The sequence below is a fragment of the Tachypleus tridentatus genome, chromosome 2 (assembly GCF_004210375.1).
Source record: "Tachypleus tridentatus isolate NWPU-2018 chromosome 2, ASM421037v1, whole genome shotgun sequence".
Lineage (NCBI taxonomy): Eukaryota > Metazoa > Arthropoda > Merostomata > Xiphosura > Limulidae > Tachypleus > Tachypleus tridentatus.
Genome location: NC_134826.1, coordinates 103,550,953 through 103,568,616, shown reverse-complemented (window position 1 = coordinate 103,568,616; position 17,664 = coordinate 103,550,953). Strand labels below are relative to the sequence as shown.

Here is a 17,664-nt window from a genome sequence, read left to right as displayed (position 1 = left end):
GAATCCTACGTAAGGACAAACTATTTTCAACGAGAATTTATTTATTTCTGTTAAGATGATTGTACGAGACAGTCAAGTGTCTGTGTGTAGAAGACAGCTAGTTAAATGTTTATATATAACTAGTTGAATGTATGTATACATCTGTATGCATGTTAATGTATATAACATACTTAAATGTATGTTAACTTCTGCCATCAGTTAATGAAAACCGAGATTTTAGAAAATAAACTTACCAATTTTAATACCAGGAATAAATGTTTCTGTAACATCTTGACCGTCAATGACGGTACTATTTTGATTTAGCAAAGATATCACCCATCGTAAAACTCCATATGTTTCAACACCCTCTATCTTTGGTTCACCACAACCATAAATTCCTCTTCCTTGATCATGCATGTTAAGCAGGACTCCAATAAAAACATCGGCATCTGAAAACACTTCTACATATTGACTCTGTGAGAGGCATTCTTTAAGTATTGGATTTTGACTAATCACTGACCACTGGATAGACACGAGGGCAAAAAGACTGAGAGAAGTATAACAAAATGAAGACATTTCTTTAATCTGTAAAAAAGAAAACAAATAACCTTAGATTAATCAGGCATCTTTTCTTGATCCTTAGTTAAAGCGGGTTTAAAATATGGGTTCTTCTTCATTAAATGAAATCCTGATAAGAATCCTCCATAATAAAATTTAAGAGCTTCTATTGTTTTCTTCTATATTTGGTTGAATCATATTAAACGGTTCCCATAATAAAACTTAACTGCTTTAATGGGATCTTCTTTAAACTAAGTCCTGATAAACGATCCTCCATAAGAAACTTGCGCGATTTGTTGAGTAAATCTTTCGTCATTAGGATCTTTTGGTCTTCTAAAGATCTCTACCGGATCATGTTAGTGTTAACGTGTACAATAAATACAAATTATTCGTGTTTCTGTTTGATATTTAAAGCATTCTAGGGTTGTATGATTTTATATCTTTTCTGTTTGGTTTGGAGATTTGGATTTGGGCCAAAATTAGTTCCATATTCCCCTGTTTATTAGAGGTAAATTTACTGACTTACAATGCTAAAATCTAAGATTCTTTTACCCTGAATAAAGTGCAGATAGACAGTATAACTATGCAATATAGAACAACAACAAACATGTGAGCTATTTGTAATGAACGTATGAACAACTTTTCATCAGTCTCTTTAGATTCAAGACATGAATATCTCGGTGATCATAAAGAGACCGTAAAACATTTTAATTTAAATTATATGAATATGGTCAACACAAAGACATTCTGCAAAGTAACAAAATAGTCTTGGTTATTACAAATGAAAATTTTATCATATGCACCTAGCACACACGCAACTAATGTTCATAATAACAAATTAAAATTAAATGTGTGTGTACTTTCTTATAACAAAGCCACAACGGGCCATCTGCTGAGTCCATCAAGGGGAATTGAACCCCTGATTTTAGCATTATAAATCCGTAGAATTACCGCTGTACTGGCGAGGAGAGCAAAACTAAGCTGTAAAAGTAAGTTTTTAATATAAGTGTATTTGATCATACCTCGACGTCGCCATATGATGATGAAATACCAAAATGGTGCTCTTTAATTCAGAACCACTAACTCTCACTCTAAAATTGTAACAGTTCACAAATTATAGTTACTGGTACATGTTACCAAGTCATAATGTGAAGTTGAGCTGAGAACAACGTGGGAAGACTGGTGAGTAAACAAGTACATAGAAGTTGCACCTAACTCCAAATCTTATTTTAGTCTCATAATATCAACACTTTAATCTTGATTCGAACTTGACGTGATCGTAAACAGCTAAATCAATTTTGTTTTATTTCTGTGACATCGGAAACACTCTGACCAAAAGATACACAATCTAGATACTCCACAGTCCTCGCCTTTGACGCAGGCAATTTCTATAAACAGAGAACAAATATGTGTATCTTTGTACTAATAACAAGTAAACAGAACTTTAATTATATGAGTTTTCCTTAGATAACTAAAGTTAATTAAAAATGGAACATATTATCTATTAAGAATTTTCAGAAGCAACAAAAGGATCGTAGATAATTCTGCTCATCAGTAAATTAAAGTACCGCTTATATTAAAGGAAAGTGGCTACAGAAGAAACAAAAACTATTTCGTAGTAAAGAACTCTTCACTTTATGTTTCTCACAAATAACCCAGTAACTTACTAAATAGGAAGAATCAGACTCTCATGTGTAAGATAAAGGTAAAAAAGTATTTTATTGTTTTCTCCAGTCAAGTCCAAATTCAGCCCCTAACAACTGGCTAAGTTATTATTACATGACTGTCATAGTGTTTTAGTCCCCTATGTGGGGAATAGAAGGGATAAAGTGTTTATTACATAATCACGCATTCTGTTTTCTTCTATAATCAACTAAATTCACAACTGAAAACACTATATCAAGTAAGTGCTAACAAAAGTCTCTGGCAGGTAACCGGTAACTTACAATGCTAAAATTCCAGGTTCGATTTCCCGCGGTGGCAAAAACGCGGATAGCCCATTGTTAAACCTTGTATTAAAATAATATAAACAAGCAACAGTGATATAAAACATGTTAAAAACATGTTTCTACCTACACAAACTTTCTTATTGTTTTTGTTATTTCATTAACGGTACAATATAAAGCCACCTAAAGGTTATTCGCTCTAGCTGTTCATAATATGACCTGATAGATTAATGAGAAGGCAGTTAGCTAATAGAATCCACTACCAACTCTTAGACTTTTGTCATTAAAATATAGGGTTTTACCGTCCCTCTTAAAACACATTTACTACTCAAAAGTACGAAGCACAGGTTTTTTTATGGTAATGAGCCGCTAAATATGAATCCTCGGATCTATAACCCGGCACGCTAAGCACTGGGCTACACCGGACCCAGTAAGGTGAAAGCTTGTGTCGAACAAGCCTCATATCATTACTCATTGTAGAGCCTTTTACTCTTAACAGTGCACAAAGGTGAACAATTTCCGTCAGTGTATGTTGACTCAACATTCGATTAGGAATAAGAAAACCTGAATGAATTATAAAAACCCTAGATATAATCCCCAAAGTAACCTCTTCTTTTTTCCCTCTTCCACAAGTGGTAATAGCACTTGAAACTGGCTACAAAATTACTGAATCTAGTCTAGTAAAGCTTTTATTGTCATTGTTGGAAACTTCTCAACACCTTCAAAGAACAATTAAAGTGGATCACTGGCGTCACTACCGGAACCTCCATCAGTAATAGTCATCCAGCTGAACACCTGCAAAATCATTAACTTCATTTTTCCAATCGTACGGCTCTAACAAATGACCACAACATTTCATGTCGTCTTGTACTTCTAGACTTTAATTATTTTTATCTGTATATAACATCTCTGAGGGAAAAAAAACACTAAACTAATACTGAATTGTTCTGAACACTGGAAAAGCCTGCTAATATATCAAACTTTTCTGCAAAAAAATGAGATTTGGATATATTATTTCAACTCAGGGCGTGGCATCAGACTACACTTACATAGAAAATGCGGTCATATATATAATAAATATTTGTGAACTCCGGTTTATGTGTGAATTTGTTATATTCTCCATTTATATGAAACATCACTTAACAATATAAAATATTAGTGAAAAAGCTTTGAATTACAAGGTTTGTGAAACGTGTGGTTCACTTAGCCTAACTTACAGTCGCTGGGTTTGACTTTTGATCTACCTTGCCTGTTTACTCTGTGTCTGAATTCCGATCGGTCTGACCTATTACCGTTAGTTCTGACTTCTGATCGCTTTATGTACTACCGTTGCTCTTCCTGCATATCGACCTGACGTACTTCCATATTTATTTTTCTAATTTAAGTTGCATAACAATGGCAACTACATTTTACAGTATAGAGAATATAGAAATGATCGAGAAATTGAATAAAATACATCTACAATGTCCATTTTAAAATACTATCAAAGAATCGTCCTTTGTTTAAAACTTAAAAACAATGTTGTGCGTGTACAACATTTTATCTCATTCAATTAGTTTCTCATTTTACGTCCATTAATATGGGATTAGTGTCTCAAATCCAAACAAATCATTATATCTTATCATTTTTTTTGTCATCTGTTGTGCATGTTAGTGATTATAATCAGAAGTTAACAGATAAATTGTTTGCTTATTGTATCATTTATGATAGTAATTTCGAAAAAAAATCTATAACAAAAAATAACAATAGAAATAGATCTGATTTTGTCTTTCCTTTCCAATTCTTGTTTTAAATCCAAATTATACTTCAGAAATGTAACACACACGCACATACGTATATCAAGATAGATGATTTTCTTCTATAAAACCCACATATTCTCATGCCCAAGTAACACTTTACTTAAATATGTGTCATCGAGACTCCAGCTAATTACTTGCTTGAAGATTAGGTTTTGAAATATTTAAATACAAAATCATTAAACCAAGACCGAGTATGAGACATTCACTTAAAAGAACTAATGCTGTAGCGACTGAATTAACAAATCTTGTAAAGTTATAACAAAAAAGGAACACTCACAACATATCCCAGAGAATACAAATGAGTTGCAAAGAGTAAAACGAAATATAAGCTTCACCCACGACAATGTCCATACAAGTATTAACAGAACAACGGAAGTCAAAGATCAAAACATATTATTTTCTAAAAATGTGCTTTTGGACATTAAATATTTTGTTTATACACACAGCAAACTGTTTGAAAACAAACAGAATGTACTTCCCCCCCCCTACAGTGTTCGAAATGAATGAAAGAACGCAGATCTTGCCTAAACTCAATTTTATGTAATAAATTAGAATACAAATCAGATTTGTGTTCACGTTTGAGTATTCAACCCCTTCCAACTCCATTCATAAAAAAACTATAAATTCAGTGAATAAAATTATACAAAAAACGTTTTAATAAAGTTTTAGACAAGTTAATGCAGATCGTTGTTTAAAAGTCCTTAATTTTTATTCATGCCAGAGACTGAAATCTAGCTGTGAGTTTATAATTTTTTTTTTCAAAACATCATGATTGTTTATTGTATAAAAGTCAAACATTTATTTCATACAATAAACAATATTTAACTATCCAGCACCATTTCTCAAAGTTGTAAGGCGAGTTTTGAAAATTTCAGGTTTATATGAACTGTTCTGTTTAAACTGATATGAAACAAACTACAGTGAATTATTTGTCTGGTAAAATTTCAGGTTTATATGAACTGTTCTGTTTAAACTGATATGAAACAAACTACAGTGAATTATTTGTCTGGTAAAATTTCAGGTTTATATGAACTGTTCTGTTTAAATTGATATGAAACAAACTACAGTGAATTATTTGTCTGGTAAAGTACATCAGTAAAATAACAAACCTTTGATTATGATGGTTGGTCTTTTAAGCTTATACTTCTTGTGTACTAAATTTGAATCCAGTTAAAAAGTTTTATTTTTTAGTTTATACTGCTTAAAGTTGGGGTTCGATCAATTTATGGGGTCAGCGTACAGCTTTTGTGCCGAAAAAAAAAAGCACCTACTTTTCGTTAATCACGATTTTGACGAATAAAGTTCTGTAGTTAAAAAGAGGGTAACATCCAAGAAATAAAATCCCGTCATCCCTTTATTGTCGTGATTGACTACCTTAAGCAACATTAAAAATATATATTGTCAGGTTTTATAAAGGCCGAAATTTTTTATGATAGGTGTCTGAGACTTGTTGGCGATAAATTTCAACAATAAACAGACATCACACCTTGCATCACAACTTGTACTAAATTTTATTATATCAAAAATTAAATATTTTATATGAATAAAAACCAAAATTGAACAAATACTTTGAAAAACATCTAATTTTTTTTTTTTTAAATTCAAATAACTGTTCAGTTATGAATTTTATTAACTTATAACATTTATCAGACGCTTTTATCTTTACCCCTACGTTATTGCGCTTAACTTAGAGATTTGAATTTAAAATAAAATCTTTATACAAATATTTACTTAATGTTTCAGTATTTTTTATTAAAAGTCCTGATTTAGTCTGTACAGATAAAGGTTTTTTTTATTTAGAATATAATATTCTTCTCACTCTGTTAATAGCTTAGTGTTAAATATTTTTTATAAAATAGTTATTCTGACATTATTTAACGAGTGTTTATTAAAATGATATATTTCTATTGTATGAGGAAATCATTTTTTGTTTTTGATCTATGTAGGTTAATCCTAAGATTAAGGATTAGAAGTTTGCCCTACATATTTTAGACCACCTATACCACAAGTTTAAAGACAAGTAACACCATCCATTTCACAAAGTTATATATGTTGTCGTATATTTTAAAAATCCATGGTAGCCGGACAAGTTAAACATCTAGAACTGTTGAAAGTAATATGAGTGGCCAGTTAAACACCGACAAATAGCTAATTATCTAGACAAGGAAATTTATTTTGTAGAAAGCAGAGTTTAGTTAACCATTTTTCATATAAAGAAGGAAATTTAATTTCTCCATTCTTCGTTTACCTTTTCTCTAAAGTGTATTGTTGAATGGGACTATTATATCATAAACGAAAATAATTTTAATAGTATGCAATATCAATAACTCTTTCATAGATAATGTTTCTTTATTCATAAACAAATTAAAAATAATGGAGAGAGAAATATTCAACTAATAAAGTATATTTATAATAAATTTTCAATTATGGTAAACTCTTTATTTAGAGTCCCCTCCTGGTACAGTGATAAGCCTACGGTTTACAACGTTAAAATTAGGGGCTCGATTCCCCTTGGTAGACTCAGCAGATAGCCCTATGTGACTTTGCCATAAGAAAACACACACCTTACTTAGAGGTCTTTACTTTGTCAAGAGTGACTTCTAATAACTGACTTAGTTCAACAACCTGTTTTTATTCAGTATGCCAGAACTGGAAAGAAAATTTTCAAGTATTTGAACCTGTCTCAGCTTTCCCGTTCTATATCTACATATTCGACAACTTATAAGTACGTTTTCTTACTTTTACTTCATAAGGGTAGTGGTTGGGAGTTCTATAACGTAGAAATTTTGAGTTGTTCTGTTTCTACTTTTAAAACTTGAATAACTTTAAAGATAAGTGTTTTCTCACTTCTGGCTCCCGACAGCGAATGGCAGTAGGAAGTGAGAATATGTGGGTTTAAGAATTCGTCTCTTTATCTTTTTCTTTTAATTTCCATGATGTTTAACTTGGTTTATTTTCTTCTTCTTTTTTGATTGAGAAGATATCTACGTTTTTTGGGTGCTATTACCCCAAGCTTTAATCCGTTATGATTACAGAGGATTAACCAGGAACGGTATATTTTTTAATTTCGCGCAAAGGTACATGAGGGCTATCTATGTTAGCCGTCCATAATTTAGTAGTGTAAAACTAGAGGGAAAGCAGCTAGTCATCACCACCCACCGCCAACTCTTAGGTTACTCTTTTACCAACGAATAGTGGGATTGATCGTCACATTATAACGCCCCACGGCTCAAAGGGCGAGCATGTTTGGTGCGATGAAGATTCGAACCCGCGACCCTCAGATTACGAGTCGAACCCACCTGGCCATGCCGGGCCAACCAGGAATGCAATAAATGATTTTATATATACATAACCCGATTGAGGCCTAGAACTTTCTACGGACTTCATACACTATGCTTTAACAGTACTCACTTAAAGTAACAAAATATTTCGCAAGGTTCGAGTAACGTGACGTCAATTGACAACAATTAAACAACACAACAAATGATTCATAAACAGTTACATAAACAAACCTGATTAATTAATCAGGCCTGCAAATCTAAACTTCATAACAACTGTTTTGGTTTTAAAAGCAAATTGCTATAATGCTGTTATGAAAACTTTGAAATTAATATTCTTTATTTTTATCACGTAAGTAAACTTACTCTTTATGGAGAAAAATACCTGTTTAGTGCACTCTTCGTGTGGAGTGTTCATGATTTATACTTTTCATAACAAAGAATATCTATGAACCATAAGTTTAGTGAGAAAATCGTATATGAATTGTATCGTTTCTGAGGATAAATATCCATTAATTACATTTTCCGTGAAGAAAGATGGCAATGGTCTGTACTCTTTGTTAGTTTTAAGTACTACGTTCTTCCAGGACATGTCAATGAATTTTCAACACCAACATTATAAATTTAAATCAATTATTCACACCAATGATATGTATTCAGACAATTATTTACACCAATATACACCCAGCCAAGGTTTTACTGACTTTTCATCTTATTATCCATTACTTTACACATCTATCAATCCGCATTTTCACATTTTATACATCGTTAGGTTTTGGTTTTTTGAAGTCACCATATCTTGGAGTTATTGTAAAATTCTACAAAAAACTGACTGTTTAAGCTGTATATACTCTGTTAAAACAACACAATAAATCGCCTCCGACGTGTATTTTCACAGAAACAGGTTAATACTATTAAACGTGCTCCAAAGATCATTCAAGTGTTAAGATTTGAGTTTTAAACTGCACGTAACGCACATGCCACTGGAAATAAACTCAGCAAATTAAACCTAAACTGGACCTGACTAGCCTAATTCTCACGCTTTAAGCTTTCCCACACAGAGATCGAGTCAAAGGACGTACAAAAGGTACAAAGTAAAGTCCCAAAATGATATCGAGTGATATTTTATAACAATGCATAACAGATAAATCAAAATAGTATCAAAATCACTTCGTTATAATACTAAGTAATATCAAACTAGAGCTACCAAATATTAGCAACAGCTATGCTTATTTTGCTGAAACATTAGCAGTAACTTTTGAAAAAAATTATAATCAGCAGTGTTCAAATCTACAACCTGAATCAACCAATTCATATTTTCACAAATTTTTAAATATTAAGAATACTGCAAGTTTCCGAAACAATTTTTTTTAAACTAAGACGTATATATATTATTTTCACCATGCTCCTAACAATATTTTTTATTTACTCTCAAGGCTAAATTAGATAAACTACTATTCTTACATAACTTACAAGCATCTATCATCTGTCGGGGCAAAATATATACGAATATCAAATGTTGTGGTGTGGTGATAGATTATCGTCAATTTCATATTTTATATGTTTATTTATTTTGGGAACGGAACTTTCATAATTCTTAATCAGGAAGATATATCTACCGTGCATTAATTTCTTCTTCTGAATTTATCATTCAGTTCTTTCTTTTTTATTATTCTTACATCTATCTTTTCTTCTTCCACTCATTTTATTTTTTGCTTTTACTCTCGAACAAATTTAAACTCAACCGACAACATAAAGCTGTTTAATATATATTTGCCTCCAGCAGCGCAGCGGTAAGTCTGAATGAAGGCTTAAACTCTAAAAACTCATGTATATCAATCAAAAATTTGTTTATTTGTTAAGTACAAAGTTGCACAGTGGATCATCTGTACTGTTCTTAATCCAGGGATGAAAATACGTATTTTAATGTCATAAGCCCTCAATTCTACTGCTGAACCATTGGGGAAGGACATCAAAATTGAGAAAAGTTTTACTAATCTTTAACATACTCCAAGTGGAATCGAAGTATCCAGGACAATGTCTCACCTCCATGGTTACTGACTCTTGCTTTAACACAAACTAACTTTTGATATTACATTTCTATTCATAAACACAGATTTTTGCAAAACTTTGGCGTTACTTTGATATAGCATAAAATGAATACTTTATGAAGAATTATAAATACAAAACTTGAATGAAGTCATTAAAAGAAGTCGACCACCAAAACTTTTTTAGTTATTATAAATATTCAAGAAGTTTTCTGAACGATGTTTCAATTATGGGCAATAGCTCTAAGTTTTTCTTTACATGAATTTATTCGTCATATTTTTTGTTTTGTGTTCAGACAAAATTGTTTTTTGTATGTCTTTTGTATTTTCCAAATTTTAGTCTCTTGTATTTAACTGAAAAATGTTTGATAATTTTATACAACAAAGTGCCGAATTTTTTCAACAACGTGTAATACTTTTTGAAAAATGCAAGCTATGATTACTAAATTACCTATCTAATTATATTCTCACTTTGAAACGAACAAAATTTCAAGATCTCTTCAAAAAATTAATAAAAATAAATAAAAAAGGTACACCATATAAAAAATATTTCGATGAGACATTGTCCATATCCTGAAATCGGAAGATAATAGGAAGAACACTTTTTCGTGTGTGAGAAAGGAATAACAGTTAAACGAAACCGTTCAATCAAGTAGCGAAAAAATATATATTCTAGTAGATAATTTGGTTTTATATATGTAAAAACGGCTGGTTTGAGTTGAGTAAATTTTTTACGTAGAGGAGCGAACAACGTTTCGACCTTCTTTGGTCATCGTCAGGTTCACAAAGAAAGGAAGAGGTAACTGATCGGAAGCTGACCGCATGATTGAAAGGGATTGTGTAACTGAGTGTCGGAATGTAGCGGGCGAGCTTAAATGTTTGAATATATAATTTTATATTATTTATTTTATTATTATTATTTATTTTATTATTTTTAATATAGGTATAAAGGTGTTCCTTTGTATTATACCAATTAAACCAATATAAAGGAACACCTTTATACCTATATTAAAAAAATATAATAAATAATATAAAATAATATATTTTCAAAAATTTAAGCACGCCCTATACATTCCAACACACAGTTACACAACATGTGGTCAGTTACAGTTACGACAGAAAGTGTACGTACCCCTGCGTCCCGAGTAGTTTTTTGCTCATACCTTAAAAAGTATCATGAATAGGCTAATAGACGTATGGTATATCATAAATATTACAATAACACACAATAACGACAAATAAATTGTTTATAAACAAATAACCAAAAATAGGAGGAGCAGAAAGTGTTCGTACATTTCAGAACGTATGAAAAAACTGATATTCCCGTAAAAATTTTATTTAGTTTGCGAATAAACTACATTATACCATTCCAGAACTAGACACTGGGTTTATAATTATTGGAATTTAGCCAGCAAAAAATTTTACTTCCGGCAATTTAGCGCCATCTCCGTCATTATCTGCTTGGTCATCATGGCGAACAGGAAACAATTGTCCAGTGATTTAAAAAACCGAATTATTGTAAAATACAAGTCTTGTGTGTCTCTTTCCGGCATTGCCACACAACTTAATGTGCCTAAATCTACTATTCAAAGCATAATTGTCAGTTTAAGCTTACAGGATCAACTGCTAACCTCCCTCGTTCCGGACGCCCCACCAAAACTCCAGAGAGAACCAAGAGGAAAGTTCTCAGAGAATTTAGTAGGAACCCTCATTTAACACGTAATGACATGCAGAAAGTGGTAAGGGAAACTGGGGTTGAAGTAAGCACCACTACAGTTACGAACATGTTACGCTCTTCTGGATTCAAAGCATGCCGTCCTCGTAGAACTCCATATTTAAAGCCTATTCATTTAGAAGCACGATTGAGCTCTGGAAGAAAGCATGTAGATAAACCTTTTACCTATTGGAAGAGTATTCTTTGGTCAAACGAGACTAAAATCGAGCTTTTCGGCCACAATGACGTTCGCAATATTTTCCGTAAGAAAGGGGAACGAAATCTTCCAAAGAACACGGAGAGGACTCGATCATAAAAAAAGAAGAGTACGTTGATATATTAGGCACTTATATCAAGAATGATGCTCGTAACTTGCGGCTTGGGCGTCGTTGGATCTTCCAGCACGACAATGACCCTAAGCATACATCGAAATATATGCAATCCTGGTTGCAGAGGAACCATATAAGCGTTCTGGAGTGGTCATCGCAGTAACCCGATCTCAACCCAATTGAAAACGTTTGGCATGAGTTGAAGACCAGGGTTCATCAGCGTCATTCGAAAAATTTGCAAGAGTTGGAGGCCTTCTGTAAAGAAGAATGGAAGAAAATACCATTCGAGTACTGTCAAACGATCATGGAGGGCTATGAGGAGAGATTGCGCCAAGTAATTCACCTGAAAGGCTACACAACTGACCATTAAAGTAGATGCACGAACACTTTCTGCCCCTCCTATGTTTGGTTATTTGTTTATAAACAGTTTGTTTGTCCTTCAATTTACATACAAGTTTATGTACATATTTGTTAGTATAATATTTATAATTAACTATACTTTCATTATCTTAATCTTGATACTTTTTAAGTTATAAGGAAAAAACTACTCACGACGCAGGAGTACGAACACTTTCTATCGTAACTGTACCTCTTCCTTTCTTTGTAAACCTGACGATGACCGAAGAAGGTCGAAACGTTGTTGGCTCCTCTACGTAAAAAATTTTCTCAACCCAAACCAGCTGTTTTTTACATATATATTTTTCTCTACAAGTGGGTTTTCTCCTCATCACTGATTATGATTTGGTTTTGTTTCGGTTAAGGGAAAAAATCGTTATTACGTTTCACGTAGAACACTTATTAAAAATTTTATAGCCTAACAAATATTATCAGTGACGTAATTACCTCCAGATATGTTTTTAATTTTTTAATTTTGGTTTTCAAAGTTTTGGTTTGGTTTGTTTTGAATTTTGCAAAAACCTATACCAGGGCTATCTGCGCTAGCCGTCCCTAATTTAGCAGTGATAGACTAGAGGGAAAGTGGCTAGTAAACATCACTCACCGCTAATACTTGGGCTACTCCTTTACCAACGAATAGTTGGATTGACCGATACTTTATAATGCCCTACGACTGAAAGTGTGAGCAGCTTCAGAGACCCGAATTCGAACCCGCTTCTTTTAGATTGTGGGTCGAGTTCCTTAACAACTAGACCATACTAGCCTTATTCTAAAGCTAAGTGACTCCTCACAACAGGAAAATTGCAAACGAAACATCAGTTATTAGTTTCCCTGCTGATACAAAGTAACTATCAAAAAATCTTATCATCTTATATCATTTATAATTAATTTGTCTGCATTATTATTTCTCTGCTCCTTGCACGCTTTCGAATACAAAAGAGAGAAGAAATTATGATTTTTCAAGCTCACGCCCTATTATTTACAAATTAGTAAATATTTTAATAATATGCTGAAATTTTCATGAACTGGGTTATTAAGTTTGAACCACATTAAGTACGTTGTCTCTAAAGTGCCATTTTGGTCAAATGAATAATCAATGTAACCAATAATAAAATTTGATGGGGATAAAAACCTACCAGAAAATAATAACTCAAGTGTAAAAATACAGTGGTTTTTATCAACGATTGAAATGGCGTTAATATCAAAAACCGCAATATTCATCACACAAGATAATAACTCCAAGCCATTTTATGGAATATTTCGCCACCAGCGATCAAACTGTTATTAAAATCAAATAACTTAATACTGAATGAAAAAAAAAATTTCAAGTTCCACATCATTAGGTTCTTAACCTGAAATGTAATTTTATAATCACTTCAGAGAAAATCTCACACATACACGTTTTAATAATGTTTTTAAGCGTTTTTTACTTTAATTCCACGAATTTGTTGACAAACTTTATGAACCAAAATAATAATAATAAATGCTAAACCGAAAAACTCTAATAAATGCCACATTTAATTAAGTAATTCTGGCTTTGAGAAATAGTTACAAAAACATCAAACAAATTCTAATCCATACCACACCAAACACCTAATTGTCATCTTAAACAGTAGTTAAACCGACACTTATACATACAATCTCTAATCCATTCCACAGTTAATCTGATAATAAATAGTAGTTACACAATGTTAGGTATACACAACTGCTCATCTTAATTTCAATATGAGAGTATTATTTAGTTTATTTTCTGTGAACGTTAGTCAGGTTTAGAAGTGATAGTTATGGCACGTTTGCTTACGTAACTGTTGACGAATCACTTGTTGCGTAGTTCTGTTGTTAGGAATTGATATCATGTTATTCGAAACTGCTAAATTTTTCTCATTACTTTAAATGAGTATTGTTGAAAAAAAAGAAAAGGAAATGGAGTGACAGAGAATAAGACCGCAAATAGAGAAAGAAAAGAGACCAGAAACAAAGAGAATGAGATCACAAAATGAGAGCACAAACCACATTCAACAAAATGACAATGTAGTCAGAGCCACCAGACCCAAGCTGCTCAAATTTGATGAACAGAAAGATGACACGGATGTCTCCCTGGAGAGATATGAAAGATTCATCCAAAGTCAGAACTTGAATAAAGATAATCAGGCAGTCTGTTTTAGCCCACTTCTTTCATAAAAAAGTCTCCAAATGTATGCAGGTATGATATCGGAAAATGCCATGGACTAAAACAAGTTAAAAGTGGCCTTATTGAAATGTTATGAATTTACCGAGGAAGTTTTTTGTCAGAAGTTTAAAGAAGTCAAACCTGACACTGGAGAAACTAAGTTTCAGGTTCTAGAACGTTTACGAAGATACCTTACAAAATGAATCATAGGGCTAAATGTGAAAATTGCTTTTAGGGTTTGGCAGATTTAATTATACGTAAACAATTCATGAACACATACTCCACTGACATGTCACTGGTCCTAAAAGACAGAGCAGCAAAAGATGTAAATGAAATAATAAAGCTGCCAGAACAGTATACGGAAGCCCATGGAGAGAGTATAACTAACAAGAATAATCGGTTAAAATGAAACTATAGGTGGCTGCCAAGGAAAAGGATTACCACCAAAGGTGACAAGAACACAATTGACAAAATGCTGAAAAGATGTTATATTTGTTTTAAAATGGTGAACATTGTAAATAAGTGCAAATCTGTCAAGAAACGAGTGACTATCACCTTGGATGCTACTGCCAAAAAAAACAACAAAAAATGCATCAGATTCACCACAAGAAGAAACTGGTATTTTCATGATTAAATAGTGCATAACAGATGATTAGCTCAAGTTATCAAATAGATCAACAGTGCCAATTGTGATTGGATCATGAAACAAACATCAATAAATGTCAACAAATTACAACATGGCAGCAGGTAAAGGGTACATCATGGACAAGAAAATGAAGTCCGACAAGACACTGGTTGCAACAGTAGAAACAAGTCTAGTATCTGATCATAAGATAACGAGAAAGCATGTCTGCGTGTTCTGACTAATGGTACAGTGAGAAAGTTTCCCATAACATGGGAGACATTGAGGCCATGTTTAAGGTATCCATATACGACTTGGTAATTGGCAGTATATGAGACAGTAGAAGTTTGAAGAAACCAGACAAAAAGAGACTGGTGAGGCATCGGTATTTACCACAATAGCTCAAGAAAAAAACAAATACGAAAACAAGTCCCTGCAATCCTCGAAAAGTGACTTCTGAAAGCATGTCTACAGAAACTGAAAGAAGTGGAGAAGAATGACCCTAAACTGCAGAAACATTTTGACTGTGCCCAAGAAAGAGTCGAGTACAAGATGAAGGGAATAGAAGCTTACGAACCAGAGAACTTTAAAGGAGTACTGTACCAAATTAATCAAAGCAGTTCTACTAAGGAAACCAAACACATCAAAGACAGTCAAAAGCTCTTTTATGACAAAAAGGACAAGTATCGACATTTTAAGGTCGGAGAGAAGATCTTGGTTCTGCTACTTACAGACAACAACAAATTCCCATGCAGTACGTGCAGGAATTAGTCAACAGAATGGACTATATAGTGAGATTGGACTGGAAGACCAAGATTTACTACGCCTGTTGAAAAGATACTTTGAGAGGAAAAAGGCCTAATAGGTACTAATATTGAAGCACGGATGGACATGGCACATGAAGTTGTCACAGACACAGATCAGAAGATAGTGACTTTTGTCATAGAAGATGAAGATCTACTAGACCTAAGATCACTGAGCGGAGATAAAACATATAAAAGATTTCAACATCAGTGAAAAGCTGACAAGCAAGCTAAGAAAAGAGCTATAAACTGTACTACACCTGTTTGCGAATACCACAGACAAACCAGACAAGATAGATTTTGTGCAACGCAATATCGAGACCACAATCAGGGATTCAGTCAAGGTGAAGTCCTATCAAATGCCCTATGCAATGAGAGACTTGATCAAGTAGAAAGTCAAGGTAATGTTAAAAGCTGGAATCATCTATCCTTCGAATTCAGTCGACTGTTCACTAATGGTAATCGTGAAAAAGAGGGATAGTTCAAAACAATTTTACATAGACTTCCAGAAACTGACAAAGTGTGACCCCAAACCTACAGGCAATCAAGCAGCTATCATGGAGAAACTAGACACAGTCAAGTTCTTTTGAAAGATCTATCTCAATAAAAGTTTTTTGGCAGATTCTGATATAGAAAATATCTAAAAAGAACACAGCCTTTGTTACACCAAGCAGATTTTACTAGCTTAAAATAATGCCATTTGATTTAGTCAACACAGCAACAACATTTAACTTCTGTTGTACTGAGAATTATATGGATGGCATTCCGACCAACGAAACCAGAAGGAAACAGCTTAAAAGTTGTTCAGAAAAGTGAGGATAGCAGGTGTGATAACCATACCAGCTAAGTGCTACATCGGCTATTCTTTGCTTGACATTACTGGACATAAGGTGAGCAAACTACAGATTTACGTGGGAAAAGAAAAACTAGCCCACATACAAGATGCACCAGCTCTAACTACCAAACAGCAGGATAATACAGGGTGTACGTCCCAAACTATGCTGAAGTTTGTGCGCAGTTGACTGATCTGACCAACACGGTGAAGTAGCAACGATCACAGTAGATGGTATTCCAGAAGTTAAAGACATGTTAGCAAGTTTGTCAATTCTTAGAATGTCAGACTTGTACAACCCATTCATCATTTAAGCCGATACTTCAGATATTGAAATTGGAGCAGTACTCCTAAAAAACATGAAGATAGACTCTCGTGTATATAAGTAAGAAGTTGTTGAGTAGTGAGAAGAGCTGACTGAACGAGTGTCTGGCCAACAAGTTTCAGATCTATTTTTATTGAAAGGAGTTCATCATACAGATGGATCATCAGCACCTTGCACATATCCAGATGTGCAAAATTAGCAACGTGAGAATCATGAGGTGAGTATTGTATCTCCTGAACTACCAGTTTCGTACTGAAACCATCAAGGGAACTGCAAATATTGGTGCAGACTGTATGATTAGACTTTGTTTATGACCTAAAAACAGTCTTTGTATTTTTCTTTGCTAGGGATTATTATTAGATATACATCATTGCTTATTTTAAGTTTAATCCAAAAGTATCAATTAGTTTATATTGTGTGAAGTTCTTTTTAGAAGCAATAGTAATGGCACGTTTGCTTATTTAATTGTTCACAAATCACTTGTTGCGTAGTTCAGTTGTTTCGAAATGACGTCTTATTACTCAAATCCTTTTAATGTTCTTGTTGTTTTGTATGAGTATTGTGGCATCATAACATTTCGTAGTTTATATAAAGTTCTAAGCCTCAGTCGGGCAATATAAATGGACTACCAGGTCAGTGAAAGTTAAGTAAGTTAGTGAGAGTGAAAGTAAAGTAAGGCTGCGTGATTGTGAGTCTTGCCATAAAGAGAATATATAAGAGACTTCTAAAGTTAAATTCACAGCTTGTAATGTAATAACAGATATACAGGAGAATAATTTGTCATCTCAAGAGGGTGTTCTAAAGGAATTAAATTTTGGCAAAAGAGATACATTTGTTTAAAACTTTGGATACAACTGTGATAACT

The 17,664-nt window shown here is 33.1% G+C and overlaps 1 protein-coding gene across 1 annotated transcript in view; it reads right to left on the bottom strand.

Moving 5' to 3' along the window:
- LOC143244736 (uncharacterized) overlaps positions 1 to 17,664 on the bottom strand; it is a 46,880-nt gene that overhangs the window by 25,426 nt on the left and 3,790 nt on the right. Inside the window, 1 exon segment of the mRNA XM_076489933.1 lies at positions 234 to 564. Within this exon segment, the coding sequence (XP_076346048.1) occupies positions 234 to 564 (331 nt within the window).